The sequence below is a fragment of the Hemiscyllium ocellatum genome, chromosome 17, assembly GCF_020745735.1.
Source record: "Hemiscyllium ocellatum isolate sHemOce1 chromosome 17, sHemOce1.pat.X.cur, whole genome shotgun sequence".
NCBI classification, from domain to species: domain Eukaryota; kingdom Metazoa; phylum Chordata; class Chondrichthyes; order Orectolobiformes; family Hemiscylliidae; genus Hemiscyllium; species Hemiscyllium ocellatum.
Genome location: NC_083417.1, coordinates 69,292,271 through 69,310,602, shown reverse-complemented (window position 1 = coordinate 69,310,602; position 18,332 = coordinate 69,292,271). Strand labels below are relative to the sequence as shown.

General features: G+C 43.2%; 1 protein-coding gene across 3 annotated transcripts in view; it reads right to left on the bottom strand.

Moving 5' to 3' along the window:
• The window catches only part of st3gal2 (ST3 beta-galactoside alpha-2,3-sialyltransferase 2), a 352,750-nt gene that overhangs the window by 125,609 nt on the left and 208,809 nt on the right, over nucleotides 1–18,332 (bottom strand). For all 3 annotated transcript variants that reach the window (XM_060838280.1, XM_060838281.1, XM_060838283.1), the window contains one exon: nucleotides 15,105–16,424. In XM_060838280.1, coding sequence (XP_060694263.1) covers nucleotides 15,105–15,500 — 396 coding nt within the window. In that variant the 5' untranslated portion in view covers nucleotides 15,501–16,424. The remainder of the gene's footprint in view (nucleotides 1–15,104; nucleotides 16,425–18,332) is intronic.

Here is an 18,332-nt window from a genome sequence, read left to right as displayed (position 1 = left end):
AGTGAGACGAGGCCCGTAAATGGGCATTAACTATCCACATCAGGACCTCAATTAGTATTCAGGAGGCAAGGCCTCTTGCTCGCCCCTCCTGCTTGATTAAATTCTCTCTTGCCATTGCTGAGATGGAGGGAGGCATTAAATTCTGCTCAATCTGCTGCTAGTAGACCCTCAATGGTGCTATTCCAGAATAACCTTATTTAAAAACGTTTCTTCACTGCATCTTAATCCTGCATTGTACCTGAATGGTTAAGTGTTTGGTCTGTACAAGCATGATTGGAAAAAGTGGCTAACATCACTGGAAAAATAGCCTCCAGTGCAAGGCAGAACCAGAAACTGGTTAAAGACAGACCAAGGAAAAGGCAACACATGTATCTTGTCCATATGATCTTTGGATGGATGATCCTAAGAGTCACACAACGGAAACAGACCCTTTGGTCTAACTTGTCCATGCTGACCAGATATTCTAACATAATTGAGGCCCATTTGCCAGCATTTGGCTCATATCCCTCTTAAATCCTTCCTATTCATAAACCCATCGAGATGCCTTTTAAATGTTGTAATTGTACCAGCCTCCACCACTTCCTCTGGCAGCTCATTTCATATACGCACCACCCTCTGCGTGAAAAAGTTGCCCCTTAGGTCCCCTTTTAAACCTTTCAGTCCTGGGCAGAAATTGAACTTACTGGAGAAAACATAAAGAGAAGTGTTTTGAAGGCATCATCAGTGCAAGCATCGCAGGAGCCGGAGCTCGGAGTTCAGAGAAAGAGGACAGTCCCAGCTGAGAGTCTGAAGCCGGGCCAGCAGGTCTTACCTAGGTATCAGTAGTGAACCTGAAGCAGCTTTGCGTTGTAATGTGACACAATTTTATTGCTGTCATGTTAAACTGACTAAGTGATAAATAAAGAAATAGATTACAGTCATAGTACAGGCCATCATCATTGTGTTTACTGGTGCTGGTCTTGGGAGGGCAACAGAAAACAACCGTGTTATATCCACTGTACTCTATTACTTACGTTTTCTCCTACTATTCCATTAGAAACATAGGTGGGGGCTCCTCAGTCCCCCAAGTCTGCCTTAATACCACTTTCCTTAGCTATTCCCAAACCCCCTTGATGTTACGGGTAACTAGAAAGAGAGTAGGATCTGTTTTGGACTAAAATGGACACACATGTGTAGAACCGCAGGAGATGGGGAGGCCCTCAATAAATATTTCTCCTCTGTGTTCATCGTGGAGAAAGGCATAAAGACTTGGGAACTTGGGGAAGTTAATGGTCATATCTTGGGGTCAATCCATATCATAGTAGAGGTGGTGTTGGATGTATTAGAATGTATGAGGGTGGATAAAACTCCTGGTCCTGATCAGATATATCCAAGAACCCTGCAAGAGTGCAGTGGTGGCAGGGGCGTTAAATGTTTTCAAGGCAGAGATTGATAAATTCTTAATCTCGCAAGGAATTAAGGGATACGGGGAGAGTGCGAGTAAGTGGCAGTGTAATGCCGATCAGCGATGATTGAATGGTGGAGTGGAGTCGAAGGACCAAATAGCCTTACTTCCACTCCTATGTCTTGTGGTCTAAGAGGCTAGAGAAGAAATTGCCTGATGAAGGGCTTATGCTCGAAACGTCGAATTCCCTATTCCTGAGATGCTGCCTGACCTGCTGTGCTTTAACCAGCAACACATTTTCAGCTGTGATCTCTGGAGGGTAGCAAATGTTGCACCCTTTCAAGAAGGGCTGCAAAGTAAAACCTGGGAACTATGGACCAGTAAGCCTAACATCTTTGGTAGGGAAGTTACTTGAGAAGATTCTGAGATAAGATGTACATGCATTTGGAAAGACAGGATCTGACAAAAAGTAGTCAGCGTGGCTTTGTGCATGGAAGAGGATGCCTCACAAATCTGTTAGTTCTTTGACGATCAGTGTTATGGAATAGGCCTGAACCCACTCAAAATATTTCAAGAAAGTAGCCCAGATTCTAACTTTGCCAGTTATTTTGAGCAGGGGCACAGTGGATATTCCAGGAGGGATGCTGCTGCCCCAAACACTTAGTTTTAAACAAAACAGAATTTATTTCTAAGATTACCAAAAGAAACACAAACAAAACAGAACAGAATTTAGAATAACTTAACCTATCTGAAAACCCAACAGATTATCCCACCATAATGATGCTGTTTCAAATACTTGCAACAAACCCCATAAACACCACTTGGCGAAAAAAGGAAAAATCAAACCCAGGTTCTTACAGGAAAGCAAGAGAGAGAGATGGCAGAGAGATTCAGCATGGAATACCTTCTTCCATATACCAGCAGGCCTCAAAAAACTGACTAGCAGCTCTGAGCCCCAACTAAACCAAAGCAAAGCTGAGCTGGGAGAACCGAGCACTCCCCTTTCACTGCACAAGTGTTGTTTTAAAACCTGAAAGTCTTTTGCCTGAGACAGTATCTGTTAGCTAAAGTCAAAATGGTCCTAAAACCCAGACCTTTCGGAATCTCTGCATTTATGACCCCGCTGAAAAAAAAACCATGGACAACAGAACCTTGTTAAAGGAGCATCATTGTCACTCCTCCCCCAAACAAAGAAATGAACCATCAATATCCAAAGATGGCTTCATTTTAAAGCCATTTAATCTTAAATTGCTAGTACATGACAACACCCATATGGAAAAAGTGAGGACTGCAGATGCTGGAGATCAGAGTCGAAGAGTGTGGTGCTGAAAAAGCACAGCAGGTCAAGCAGCATCCAAGAAGCAGGAAAATCCATGTTTCAAGCATGAACCCTTCATCAGGAATAAGGCTTGTGGCCCAAGGGGGCTGAGAGATAAATGGGAGAGGAGTGGGGCAGGAGGTAGCTGGGAATGCAATTTGTAGGGGTGAATGTGATAGGTTGGAGAAGATAGATGGGAAGGAAGATGTACAGGTAGGACCATTCAAGAGGGCAGTGCAGAGTTGGAAGGTTGAATCTGGGATAAGGTGGAGAGAGGAGAACTGAGGAAACTGGTGAAGTCCACATTGATCCTGTGTAGGTGGAGGGTCCCCAGGTGGAAGATTGGGGTATTCTTCCTCCAGGCGTTGGGTAGCAAGGGTTTGGCAGCGGAGGAGGCCCAGGACTTGCATGTTCTTGGTGGAATGGGAAGGGGAGTTAAAGTGTTTGGTATTCTGGAGGATCTGCATTCCAGAGAAACCGTTTCTTCTGAGACTCCTTTTGTTAGATCCACGCTCACCACCAACCAACCCATCACTCCTGACACGTTCCCTGCCACAGGAAGAAGTGCAAACCTGTCCCCATACCTCCCCTTAGGATCCTTTCATATCTGACAATGATTTACTTGTACTCCCACACACGTCATCTACTGTGTCCGTTGCTCCTGATGAGGTTTCCTCTACATTGAAGAGACAGGACGGCAATTTGCAGAATGTTTTAGAGAACATCTCTGGGACACATGCACTCAACAACCCCACCATCCTGTGGCCGAACACTTTACCTCCCCCACCCCCACTCCACCAAGAACATGCAGGTCCTGGGCCTCCTCCACTGCCAAACCATTGCCACCTGACTCTTGGAGGAAGAACGCCTCATCTTCTGCCTTGGGACCCTCCAACCACACAGGATCAATGTAGATTTCACCAGTTCCCTCAATTCCTCTTCCCCCACCTTATCCCAGATCCAACGTTTCAATTTGCCACCGCCCGCTTTAACTGTCCTGCCTGTCCATCTTCCTTCCTACCTAATGCTCCACCCTCTGCTCTGACCTATCACCATCACCCCGAACTTCATCTACCTATTGCATTCCCAGCTTCCCCCCCCACCCCCCCTCCCAATTATCTGTCAGCTCCCTTGGGCCACAAGCCTCATTCCTGATGAAAAACATCTGCGCAAACCATCCGTTCTCCTGCTCTTCGGATGTTGCCTGACTGGCTCTGCTTTTCCAGCATCACACTCTTTGATTTTCCAGCACTATCCTCTTTGACTACAACACCCACATACATTACACCTCGATTATAATCATGCAAACATGCTCTACTACATTCTGTTTCGGTCTGTTTTACTCCTGCCTCCGTTTCTCAGTCAAGTCTTGACAATGAGTGAATATATTTAAACAGATCCTCAATAGGCTTTTGGCTAGCATGAGTTTGCTCATCCTTACTCTCTTCACTAAGCTTTTTTCTCACTAAGCTTACGTTCAGCCTTCATCCCCATCCCTTTAAGCTGACTTTCCTGTCTAAGTGCCAATTTCTGAAGTTCAAACTTCCTCTCTTTCTTCCTTTCCTTCCTCTCCTTTTCTGTCTCACTTTCCTCTGTTTTTAATCGTAATTCAAACTGTTTCATTTCTGTTGTCCTTTCCTTGTCTTCTGCCTCTAACTCAAGCTGTTACATTTCAATTGAATTTTAGCCATCTCCAAAAATTCTGATGGCGTTCCCAGCAAATTTAAATGCTGAGCTATTGCTGGAATTATTTCTCTTTTTTCACCGAAGGAGGCAGTTCCAACTCCAGATTGTCCCCAAATACCAGCAGCTTGGTCTTTACCACCTTTTGCAAAACCCCCAAAGTCACTTCTTCCACCCCCAGAAAACCCATCCAAGCTGACCCTCAGAAGATATCACATAACTATTAAAAAGGAGGAGGCTATTTGGCCCATCATGCCTGCACTGATTCTATTATCAAGTGCCGACCTTCAGCCTTTTCTCCATATCCCGCACATCCTTTCTTTCCCAATAATCATCCAATGCCCCCTTGAGTGCCACATATTCTCAACAAACTGTGTCACTGATGAAATTAGAAGTATTACATATGATCCCCAATTCTATATTTTTCCCAATTAAACTGTTCAGAGAAGTTATTATACACCTCTGGAGTAGGTAGGATTTGAACACAGATCTCCTGGATCCGGGGGAGGGATATTACCACCCATCTATTTTTTTGCCCACCTATTTTCCTCATCAATCTGTTCAGAGATGTTATCACACACCTCTGGAGCAGGTGGGACTTGAACCCAAGTTTCCTGGCTCAGGGGTAAGGACATTACCACTGTGCCCACAACAGCCCTTTGGTCCTCACAACCAAATGACTGATCCAGACTGTGAACACCTGCTCTTTGGTGTATCTCATCAGTCACAGGCTGCTAACCGGCGAATGACCCATTTAATTCTAGTCTCTCTCTCCAAAGCATGTCATTGTTTTGCCTTTATATATTCCTATTAAACGTGTCATATTTATGAAGAAAATAAGAAGTAACTCTCCTGGTTTATTCTATACATGATCCTGGAACAGAGTCATGATGGAAACTGATGAAGAAAGGGGACCCAAACTACTTCATTATGTAATTTTACTAATAATCTTTATTACGGGAATTAGTTTCAAGGGATGACAGGTACATTATTCTATGATGTTGTTGCCATGGAACACATATTATATATATATATCACCCTAAAGGATTGAAGAGTGGTTACTGTGGAAATAGTCACATTGCTCCCAAAAAACAACTCATAACTGTATCAAAAGAAGTCCATCACATCCTTCTTCCATTCAGTCTGATTTCACTGGAGTTGGCCCAAAGCCCTGTTACGGAACAATCAGATTGATGACATGCTTCCGAACTGCAAATGAGCTTGTTAGAAACTGGCATGATTGGAACATTCAGTTCAGCAATGATGAAGCATTCTCTTGGGTAAGTTTCCACTTGGCCTGATGGACCTTTATTTACTGAGCAGGACATCACAGCTGCAAATGTGTTGCTGGTCAAAGCACAGCAGGTTAGGCAGCATCTCAGGAATAGAGAATTCGACGTTTCGAGCATAAGCCCTTCATCAGGAATAAGAGAGAGAGAGCCAAGCCGGCTGAGATAAAAGGTAGGGAGAGGGACTCACTGAAATCCTTGTAGAGGGAGGAAGAGAGCTTCTTCAAGGAAGGCATCCTTGTAAGAGGATTCGCAGTAGGTTAAAATCTTCGAGTAAAAAATGAGGTCTGCAGATGCTGGAGATCACAGCTGCAAATGTGTTGCTGGTCAAAGCACAGCAGGTTAGGCAGCATCTCAGGAATAGAGAATTCGACGTTTTGAGCATAAGCCCTTCATCAGGAATAAGAGAGAGAGAGCTCGAAGATTTTAACCTACTGCGAATCCTCTTACAAGGATGCCTTCCTTGAAGAAGCTCTCTTCCTCCCTCTACAAGGATTTCAGTGAGTCCCTCTCCCTACCTTTTATCTCAGCCGGCTTGGCTCTCTCTCTCTTATTCCTGATGAAGGGCTTATGCTCGAAACGTCGAATTCTCTATTCCTGAGATGCTGCCTAACCTGCTGTGCTTTGACCAGCAACACATTTGCAGCTGTGATCTCCAGCATCTGCAGACCTCATTTTTTACACTGAGCAGGACATCACGCAATGCCTGCCATTAGCTAGACTTGCCCTTGTGGATTCAGGCATGCAAACCCTTTGTGTGGTGAGCTGCTAAAAATGCAGCAAATAATGTGGCAATGAGGAAAATGGGGCATCTATGATCTGAGTGAACAGGGCACTCAACCTATGCATCTTCCTAAATAATCAGAATGATGGAGGACTGCAAAGCAAATCTAAATTAAAGCAGATGAATTCATTGTCAGATCAGGCAAAAAATGTAAAATACAGAGACAGAAATACTTGAATAAGATAGCTACATAGGAAAAGTTAGTATAATAAATATCAATAATTCACATTTTAAAACCTCCATCACTAATTTAAACCTGAAGGAGACTTGTAACAGTTAACTTTCAGTTCCAGAGAGGTTGTTTGAACGTAATTAACAGTTATTAAACTGGTCAAATGTTACTTAAATATAAATCAGTGTCAATATAAATCTCTGTGGTGAGTTTAGTTCATACTGATCACACAAATACAGCAACTTGGTGTGACCACATCTTTCAGTGCACTTTTTTTTTAGTGCTGAGGTTGACAGCAGAATGTCACTTTTAGGAAGATAATGATGGAGCTGTGCATCTTAGACAGAAACCTTTGGCCTGAAGTCATTGTCCTGTTCACACATCACAAGCAGTGTGCGCCCTTCGCGTGATGTTAAATCTCAAATGATTATAACCGGTCAGTGGAATTCCTGGAATGTCTATAAGTCAGTCTGTCTGTCTATCTTGTACTCTGGATTCCCTCCAATAATACTATGCCCTCTGAGTAAAATAGTGATGACCAGTCATCTAGATGTAGTCCCACCAAGATAAATAGAATTTCATTATCACCACATTGGCTTATAAGCATTATCCCATCAAGTTTATTTGCTCTTCTGACCAAAACGTTATTTCACATGGTGCTGGCTCTCACCTGCAAATTATGGAATAAAGTGTAATTCACGGTTTCAGTTCTAACAAAACTCAGGAGTTATAGAGATGTGCAGCACGGAAACAGACCCTTCGGTTCAACTCGTCCATCCCGACCAGTTATCCTTATTTAATCTAGTCCCATTTGCCAGCACTTAGCCCATATCCCTCTAAACCCTTCCTACTCATATACCCATCCAGATGTCTTTTAAATGTTGTAATTATACTAGTCTCCACTACTTCCTCTGGCAGCTCATTCCATACACAAACCACCCTCTGCATGAAAATATCTTTCCCCTCTCATCCTAAATCTACGCCCTCTAGTTCTGGACTCCACCACCACGGGGAAAAGACTTTGTCTATTTATGTCTACTTTGTCCTATCCATGCCCCTCATGATTTTATAAACCTCTATAAGGTCACCCCTCAGCCTTTGACACGCCAGGGAAAACAGCGCCAGCCTATTCAGCCTCTCCCTATAGATCAAATCCTCCAACCCTGGCAACATTCTTGTAAATCTTTTATGAATCCTTTCAAGTTTCACAACATCTTTCAGATAGGAAGGGGACCAGAATTGCATGCAATATTCCAAAAGTGTCCTAACCAACGTCCTGTACAGCCACTAAATGACTTCCCAACTCCTCTACTCAATGCTCTGACCAATAAAGGAAAGCATACCAAACACTTCCTTCACCTGCCTATCTATCTGTGACTCTACTTTCAAGGAACTATGAACCTGCACTCCAAAGTCTCTTTGTTCAGCAACACTCCCCAGGACCTTACCATTAAGTGTGTAAGTCCTGCTCTGGTTTGTTTTTCCAAAACGCAGTAAAGTCACATGGGGTCCAGGGTATACTACCTAGATGGATAAAGCAAGAGACAACAAGTAGCAGTGGAAGGGAGTTTCTCAAAATGGTGTTCCACAGGGGTCCGTGTTGGGACCATTGTTGTTTCTGGTATACATAAATGATCTGAAAGAAAGGTATGGGTGGTCTGATTAGCAAGTTTGCAGATAGCACTAAGATTGATAGAGTAGCAAGCAGATAGTGAAGGGGATTGTTAGAGAATGCAGCAGAAGATAGATAGATTGGAGAGTTGGGTAGAGAAATGGCAGATGGAGTTCAATCTGGGCAAATGTGAGGTGATGCATTTTGGAAGATCCAATTCAAGGGCGAACTATACAGTAAATGGAAAAGCCCTGAGGAAAATTGATGTACAGAGAGATCTGGGAGTTCAGGTGCATTGTACCCTGAAGGTGGCAAGACAGGTCAGTAGTGGTCCAGAAGGAGTTCTCATTTATTGGTGCTGAATTCGATCGGCCTCTGAATGTAACTTGTTCAATTCCCTTTGAACTTGCACACATTGGTTATAGTGGCCAATGGTGCGAACACATTTACAAGCTCATAGGTTTAAGATGAGAGAAGAAAGATTTAAAAGGGACCTGATGGGTAGCTTTATCACGCAGAGGGTGGTGTGTGTCCAGAGTGAGCTGCCAGAGGAAGTTGTGGAGGCTGGTACAATTACATTTAAAAGGCATCTTTGTGGGTATATGAATAGGAAGCATTTAGAGGGCTATGGGCCAAATGCTGGTAAATGGGACTCAATTAATTTGGGATATCTGGTTGGTATTGGCTAGTTAAACCGAAGGGCCTGTTTCAGTGCTGTATATCTCTATGACTTTATATGATCGAGAAACTTTAGACAATATTTTGTTTTCTAAACCACTTGTAAAATTATACATTCTGGTACAACAACATCAAATTCAATGATTTCCACCCACACCCCATCCTGAGATACCTTTCTGAAATCGTGTAAGTAATATCTAATACACATTTTAACCTTTTTTTAATAACCAACCTATTCAGAGTTGCTATTGCATACTGCTGGAACAGGTGGGACTCAAACCTGGGCCTCCCAGTCCAAGGGTAGAGACACTACCACTGCGCCAATTTATCTATTAATCTATGGACTCCTCAAAGAGCCCGACACTGGTCAGACACAAGCTGTCAAACTGGAATGATCGCTGACTTTCTCCAAATAGACTGTCGTTTCAATGTATAATCCTGCAACAAAAGGGCACCCCTTTTCCAAAATCCAAGTTTGAAACATGATGGCAACTGGAAACAGCAAGGACAACAGAACATAAAACTGTTCTATAGGAATGGAAGAAATAGGCTCGTTGCTACGGCTCCATCAATTATATCACCTTTTTTTGTGTTTGAACCATGATATATCAAACAGCATGCCATGTGCCACCTCTTTATCCTCAAAGTTCATTATTTCTACCTCATACTTTTTCCCTCTTCGGATGATCTGAATTGATAGGGATCACCAGGCATTTTGTAATAGGTGCCAATAGTCATTCAGTAACTTGTAGTTCAGGGGTAAGCCTCAACACTGAGTTCTGGCATGGCTATTTGACTGCACAGGTGTAATTCTGTTCAAAATAAAAGGACATTTAAAAAAAAAGCAGCAAACCAAGCACAAGACTTGTTCTAGTGGAATAGTATTGAAAAGTAGGAAAGTTAAACCTGCACTGAACTTTTTTGCGACCCCCCCACAAGAGTATAGTGTGCAGTTCTGTTTGCCATATTAGTAAAAGGATAAAGAAGCACTGGATGAGATCCAGAGAAGGTTTACAAAGACAATATCAGGAAAAGATACATCGGCTGGATCTCTCTGTTCTTGAAAAGAGAAAGCTAAGGGGGTGACCTAATAATCTAATAAAATACATTTATGACAAATTTTGTTCATAGAAGCAGGACATTTGGCCCATTAAATCCACAATGACTCTCCAAACAACATCCCACCTAGACTCATCTGCCTATTCTATCCCTGTAACCCTGCATTTCCCACAGTCAATTTATGCAACCTGCACGACTTTGGACTGTGGGAGAAAACCGGAGCACCCGGAGAAAACCCAGGCAGAAACAGGGAGAATGTGCAAACTCCACACAGACAGTCGCCTGAGAATGGAATCAAACCCAGGATTGCCAACAAGTGGAATGTTCTCCCAACATCTGCTCTAACCTGAGGGTGGCTCAGTGGTTAGCACTGCTGCCTCACAGCATCAGAGAACATTTCCACTTGTGGGGAAGAACATAATTATATTAGATAGTCACCAGCAAATTCAATAGGGAATTCAGAAGAAGCTCAAAGATTGGTGAGGATTGAACCATAGGGGAGTGGTCGAAGTGAATGGTGTTTAAGGGGAAACTAGACAAGCACTTGAGGGAGAAGAAAACAAAAAGACTATGACATTAAACTTTGATGAGGAAAGATTGGGGAATGTTTAATAGCAGTGTGCATTGGGTGGAAGAATACCCTAATTCTGTTCATATATTGTTGGTAATCCTGGGTATTTCCACCCAAGAACATGTGTTTAGGTAGAGACCAATTAATACTGACTTCATACACAAATCAGGTATCAAAACTTGGATCTCTCTGGTCTATACTGCTCATTGTCTGACTCCTTTCCCTTTCTATTTTTAGTTTAAAGTTTAAACAGTCTGTGCAGCAACCACAGAATTAGCTTTTTGTTTTTACCATGTTCATGTTGCATAATCCAATGTAATTATTCAATTAAATCAGACATTTCAATTCCACATTAATAGATTATAACTTTATTTAAAATCTGATTGAAGATTTGTAGCTCGGGTATCCGGAAGCGGCAAGAACAAACCAATATAAATACCGGAAGAAACATCAAAGCAGCGCTTCACACGAGGCTCCAACAGCACTGATGATGTTCCCTAGCCAGGGAACGAAACGTTTGCAGCAAAAACTTCCAGCTCGGCGAGCAGAACCACAACAATAACTTTATTGTTGAGCTCATGACTTACTGAAAACAGAGACACCTTGCTTGATATCTTCAGCCTAACAACAGTAAACAGTGGTTTGCTCACAACATTTATACCAATTTTACCACTGATTCCTACATTTCATGCATACCAACTTAAAACCATAACAGAACAAACGGCAAATGATGCAGACTTCAGATCACATGACCCTGCAAAGATACACTCCTATTCAAAACAATCTCTCCCACTGATTCTTTCACTCTGGTTATCTGCTCCACTTAAGCTTTTCAAAGCATATCTGCTCAATAGGGCTTAAAAGCTGTTGTAATTTATTTTGTGCCGTTCCCATCAACTCTGAGATACACGGGTAGGGTGAACCTACATTCCCACACCCACTGCTACTAAAGTCAAAGTAACAGCATCGAAACAGACCCTTCAGTCCAACTTGTCCATGCTGACCAGATATCCTAAATTAATCTAGTCTCGTCCATTTGCCAGCATTTGGCCCATATTCCCCTGAACCCTTGCTATTCATAAACCCATCCAGATGCCTTTTAAAGTTGTAATTGTATCAGCCTCTACCACTTCCTCTGGCAGCTCATTTCATACATGTGCCACCCTCTGTGTGAAAAAGGTTGCCCCTCAGGTCCCTTTCACATCTTTCCCCTCTCACCCTAAACCTATGCTCTCCAGTTCTAGACGCACCAACCCCAGGGAAAAGACCTTGTCTGTGCACACTATCCATGCCTCTCATGATATTATAAACCTCTATAACGTTACCCCTTGGCTTCTGAAGCTCCAGGGAAAATAGCCCAAGCCTATACAGCCTCTCCCAATAGCTCAAACTCTCCAAACCCTGGCAACATCCTTGTAAATATTTACTTCAGGCATTTGATAACTACTATCTTACATGTTCTGTCTTTGATTAAACTAATGAGCTAGGGGCTGTCAGTGCTGGGAATAGTGAGGCCTTTAGTATCTGTTTTCAACATCAAGCAACCCTAGGTCTAATCGTGACAATTTTAACTGATGTATAGGGATTAGGCCTAGAAATTTATGCACTTGTATCATTGGAATTGGCAGGATAGTTAATAAATCCATTATAAGGACTAAAGGATGACTAACTTTCTAAAGAGGTACAGAGAATAGGATGGAACAGGTTATAAATCACTGGCAGAACATCAGTGAGAACATACTGTGGAAAAGGATATGGAAGATATAGACTGTGGGGAAATAGAAGTTGACATCTTGCAAAATGTCCAGATTACAGAGATTGGATGTCTTGAAACGGTTAAAGGTGGATAAATCCCCAGGACCTGATCAGGTGACCCGAGAACTCTGTGGGAAGCTAGAGAAGCGATTGCTGGGCCTCTTGCTGAGATATTTGTATCATCGATAGTCACAGGTGAGGTGCCGAAAAACTGGAGGTTGGCAAACGTGGTGCCATTGCTTAAGAAAGGTGGTAAGGACAAGCCAGGGAACTATAGACCAGTGAGCCTGACCTCGGTGGTGGGCAAGTTGTTGGAGGGAATCCTGAGGGACAGGATGTACATATGTTTGGAAAGGCAAGGACTGATTCGGGATAGTCAACATGGCTTTATGCATTGGAAATCATGTCTCACAAACTTGATTGAGTTTTTTGAAGAAGTAACAAAGAAGATTGATGAGGGGAGAGCAGTAGATGTGATCTATATGGACTTCAGTAAGGCGTTTGACAAGGATCCCCATGGGAGATGGATTAGCAAGGTTAGATCTCCTGGAATACAGGGAGAACTAGCCATTTGGATACAGAACTGGCTTAAAGGTAGAAGACAGAGAGTGGTGGTGGAGGGTGTTTTTCAGACTGGAAGCCTGTGACCAGTGGAGTGCACAAGGATCGGTGCTGGGCCCTCTACTTTTTGTCATTTACATAAATGATTTGGATGCGAGAATGAGAGGTACAGTTAGTAAGTTTGCAGATGACACCAAAATTGGAGGTGTAGTGGACGAAGAGCGTTATCTCAGATTACAATAGGATCAATGTGCTGAGAAGTGGCAGATGGAGTTTAATTCAGATAAATGCGAGGTGCTGCATTTTGGGAAAGCAAATCTTAGCAGGACTTATACACTTAATGGTAAGGTCCTAGGGAGTGTTGCTGAACAAAGGGATCTTGGAGTGCAGGTTCATAGCTCCTTGAAAGTGGAGTCGCAGGTAGATAGGATAGTGAAGAAGGCGTTTGGTATGCTTTACTTTATTGGTCAGAATATTGAGTACAGGAGGTTGGGAGGTCATTTTGCGGCTGTACAGGACATTGGTTAGGCCACTGTTAGAATATTGTGTTCAATTCTGGTCTCCTTCCTATCGGAAAGATGTTGGGAAACTTGAAAGGGTTCAGAAAAGATTTACAAGGATGTTGCCAGGGTTGGAGGATTTGAGCTGTAGGGAGAGGCTGAACAGGTTGGAGCTGTTTTCCCTGGAGCGTTGAAGGCTGAGGGATGACCTTATAGAGGTTTACAAAATTATAAGGGCCATGGATAGGATAAATAGACAAAGTCTTTTCCCTGGGGTTGGGGAGTCCAGAACTAGAGGGTATAGGTTTAGGGTGAGAGTGGAAAGATATAAAAGAGACCTAAGGGGCAATTTTTTCATGCAGAGGGTGGAATGAGCTGTCAGAGGATGTGGTGGAGGCTGGCACAATTGCAACATTTAAGAGGCATTTGGATGGGTATATGAATAGGAAGGGTTTGGAGGGATATGGGCCGGGTGCTGGCAGGTGGGACTAGATTGGGTTGGGATATCTGGTCAGCATGGACGGGTTGGACCGAAGGGTCTGTTTCCATGCTGTACATCTCTATGACTCTAAGTGAACATATCCCTCCAGAAAGGATGGCAAAACCTTGGAGCAAGTACAGAGGTGACTGACTGATTAGAATAAGACCAGGTTTCAATAACTTCAGTGATGTGAAGACAACACGAAAACTGTCACACATTCTCCAGTGAGCAGAGAAGGTTAAGAGTAGTGTAATAAAATGTTAAAATGATTAACAAAGTATACAAAATTTTGTGGGATTGAATCAAGTAAGTAAGGAGAAACTGTTTTCACAAGCAGCAGTGTTTGATAAGCAGCAAATTTAAAATAAGGGGTAAAAGTACATGATCTGAGGTAAGGAAAATCTCTTTGACACCAGGTTATTGTGATTGGAAACGGTAAAAGAAGCAGTTGGAGTAGTAACTTTACCAAAAGGAATTGGACATTTAGATGAAAAGAAAGAACCTGCAGGGCTCTGAAGAACAAATCCTCAGTGAGATGATGGGCAGAATGGCCTGCTTCTTCTATGTAAGGATTCTATAAACATAATCAGAAGGAAAATAATGTTCTTTTACTTTGTCACTGTATCTTTAACTAAAACCTCAGGAGAGCATCTTCTAACACACTAATGTGACATTATGATGTCCTTTGGATGATAATGGAATAGTGTAGGTTAGATGAGCTTTAGGTTGGTCTCACAGATTGGCGCAACATCGAGGGCCGAAGGGCCTGTACTGTGTGTAATGTTCTATGTTAATAGCAGGTATCCTTCCCATCTCTCAGTGTATTAATTTGCCAATTTATGATCTTAGCCAATGGTGTAATGTCTGATATGGAATTAGCCTCAATGTTCCCACAAAATTGGGTGTTAGGATGGTGGAGGGTAGAATCAACCAGATTTGTGCCTTCTGATTATTATGCATTTGTGTAGAAATCAAAGGTTTAGAGTAGGGGCAGGAGAGATTTATTAGAATGACCCCAGGATTCAGTGACTACCAATGCATAGAAAGACCAGAGGAGGTCACAGTTGTTTGAAGTGCCTCCATCATTCAAATAGATTTATTGACGCTAACGGCCTCGGCTCACACACAAACAATGGCCATTTTGGTGAGAGATTGATGTGTTGTTGGCACCATGGATGAATCAATCAGCACCTTCAGGAGATGAGGGAAGAACATTTGAAAAGCATTCACCTGTCAATCATTCTTAAAGATACTCACCACCCACCAGTTGTACACGTCAGGATCCAGCTTCATGTTTGCTTTCGTCCAAAGTGGTAGAATGTCCTGATCGAAGTGCTCATCAAACCACTGCGACAGACCGAGATCACCGACACAATGGTCACAGGCACATGTCTTCTGGTCCACAAGACCCTTGCTCAACCTCTGCACACCCAAGTAACTAGGCACCAACTTGACCCGGTGGGAATTTTCCCCACCCTGGGTCTCCAAGTAAGCCATGTTGGTCACGCCTGTCAGCGTATCGGTGAAAAACAGCGAAGTAAGAAGCACAACAAGTAGCACAAGGGAAAGGAGAAATACCCGCAGCGAGCACTTCATTGTAGACCCGTAGTACTTTGGGCTTGGGGGTCCTGTTAGGCAAGAAGTTTTTGTCATCAACTCTCATGTGTCGTTGAATGACTTCAGCAGCAAGGGCAGAGGTCAAAGGTGGAAGAATGCCAAGAAAAAAAAGTCAACTGCCCTGTCTCATTTAATGGAGGCGCGCTTTTCGCTTTAATTGGAGACCTTCAGAAAAAGCTTCAGCTGTTTCAGTAAACCCTGGCATGCAGCAGTTAAACATTCTCAACAGAAACTGCTTGCTGGTAATTTCTCTTTCAGTCAGACGTTCAGCTTCTGCTCTGCTTTTCCTTACTTCTCTGCTCCTCTTTGCAAACACGGCTGAGGATTTTGCTGCGTCTCCATTCGTCTGAGATAGCGACGGTTAAAAAGCTCCACCATCCTGTGGAACGATCTCGACAGAATCAGACCCCTCAAACCAGCTGCCAGCTCATTTGCTAAGTTCCTTAGTCCTCTGAGATTAAGCAAGTACTTTGATGTCTCCGTGATAACAATGTTAGTTTAATTCGGTTAAACTGCTGTTTGATTTGCTCTCATACTATGAACCAAATCTCTTGAAAAGTCTTGCCTGTTATTAATCGGAGCCCAGAACACTGCTTCGGAAATTTATAGCATCTCTTGCATGTATCTTATTTTCCTGAAGAGGTATGTTGGCGAGAGAGCTGTTGCCAAGGTGACTATTGATAATGTGCTCAAAAAGAGAGAGGTAAATCAAGGCGTGCAGATGAGACCACAGTCTGCTCACAAGTCCTCTGTATATTCTTCGATGCCATTCAGCTCGTTTAATCCAGTGTCGGACAAAAGATTACATCAAGACTGAAAAACATTTCTCCCATCCACGTGCAGCAGAGCTAATGAGACGAGTGTGATCTGCTTTCTAAACTGTGCCAGCTTTTCTTCTCTGGGTTTTGCTGTTTGGCCAGTTATTCAGGCAGACAGTGTGTTTCACTCCATTTGAAAAGCCTGGGATAACAAAATAAGAGGAAAAGAAAAGAGTTCAGTCTACACAGTCCGCAAATGAATCAGAACAAAGCAGCCCTTGCTCTTTTTGTCGTTCCATCAACTGAAAGCCCTCGATAAGTAAACAAATCACTGTACAAATCAGTTAACCATATATTCGGCACATTTTCCTTCCTAGTGGCAAACTAAATTTTTCTTGCTTTTGACTCGTGCTTGGATTAAGATTTGGGGTGACCAGCTATTATAGCCAAGTGTCTGTTGTGCATCTGTGGGCCTGCAAAATGGTTGGCACTGGCTTATTTGACTGTCTCTGAGGACATCAAAGAAAGCTCAATGGTTGCCTCTGGTGACATTCACAACCAGGCACCTTTCAGCGGCTTCAACAGACAGAATTGGCCTGGTGGAGGTGGGGGTAGGGGTGGGGTTGGCAGTTTAATCTTTGGCTAAAGTCCATACTCCTTAGCCTGGTCATGCTGAAATCAACTAGCTACCATTGCTGAGACCACTTGTCAGCACAGACTAAAGATCAAACCTGGTGTTAGATCAAATCATACGATGCTCCTGGGATGATGGAGGCCTCTCAACTTTGTCCCTTGCCTGAGGCGTGATGATCCTCAGGTTAAACTCACCATCTGTCATCTCCCTAATGAGAGAGCAGCCCAGTGTTCCTCTGGGACTAGGGTGACCTTGCCTTACTTGTTTAATAGGACAAAGGGCCTCCAGGTCACATGAATGAGTGGCAAGGGCTTACATAGTCACGGACAGACAACATTTACAAACGGTGGGCTAAATACGATCCCAAGGTTCTTAGCTTTAGGCCCAGTGCCTACAAGTTTCACCAACACATTATAATGATGTAGGTAGCAGGTCCACCTCACACACATCAGACTGGGTAAGGTCTATTTTGCAAGTAGGCATTTCAAACCCCATTTCGATTTTCATAGCATTTGACCAGCTTCTCAATGAATCACAATTCATTCATGACTCAAAGAATCATAAAATCCCTGTAGTATAGAAGCAGGCCATTTGGACCATTGAGTCCACAACGATCCTCCAAACAGCATCCCACCCAGACCCTTTGCCCCACCCCATCCCTGTAACCCTGCAGTTCCCAATGCTAACCACTGAGCTACCCCAAAGTAGACTTAGAAGAGACATGAAACATTGTTTGGAAGCCGATACCATTTGAAAAGCAAATGTAAAAGTTCTCATCCATGGTCTCTCATATTCCTATTTTCCATATCCCCACGCTCCTCCTATGGGCCTCTATGTCCTCCAATGCTGCTGATGAAGGGCTTATGCCAGAAATGTCAATTCTCCTGCTCCTTGTATGCTGCCTGACCTGCTATGTTTTTCCAGCACCACACTCTTGATTCTGATACTCCAGCATCTGCAGTCCTCACTTTCTCCTCGCCCTCCAATGCCACTCATATCTCCCACTTGCCATCACAATTTCCATCACGGCACAGTTGCTCAGTGGTTAGCACTGTTGCCTCAAAGTGCCAAGGACCTGAGTTTGATTCCACCTTAGGACAACTGTGTGGATTTCCTCCAGGTGCCCCCCATAGTCCAAACATATGCAGGTTAGGGGAATTGGCCATACTGAATTGCCCATAGTATTCAGGGATGTGTAGGCTAGGTGGATTTTTAAAAAATTCATTCACAGAATGAGGGTGTCGCTGCTTAGGCCAACATTTATTGCCCCTCCCTCATTGCCCATAAGGTATTTAAGAGTCAACCACATTGGTGTGGGTCTGGAGTCACATGTAGGCCAGACCAGGCAAGGATGGCAGTTTCCTTCCCTCAAGGATATTAGTGAACCAGGTAGGTTTTTCTGACAATCGACAATGGATTCATGAGACTCTTAATTCCAGATTTTTATTGAATTCAAATTCCATCATTATCTGTGGT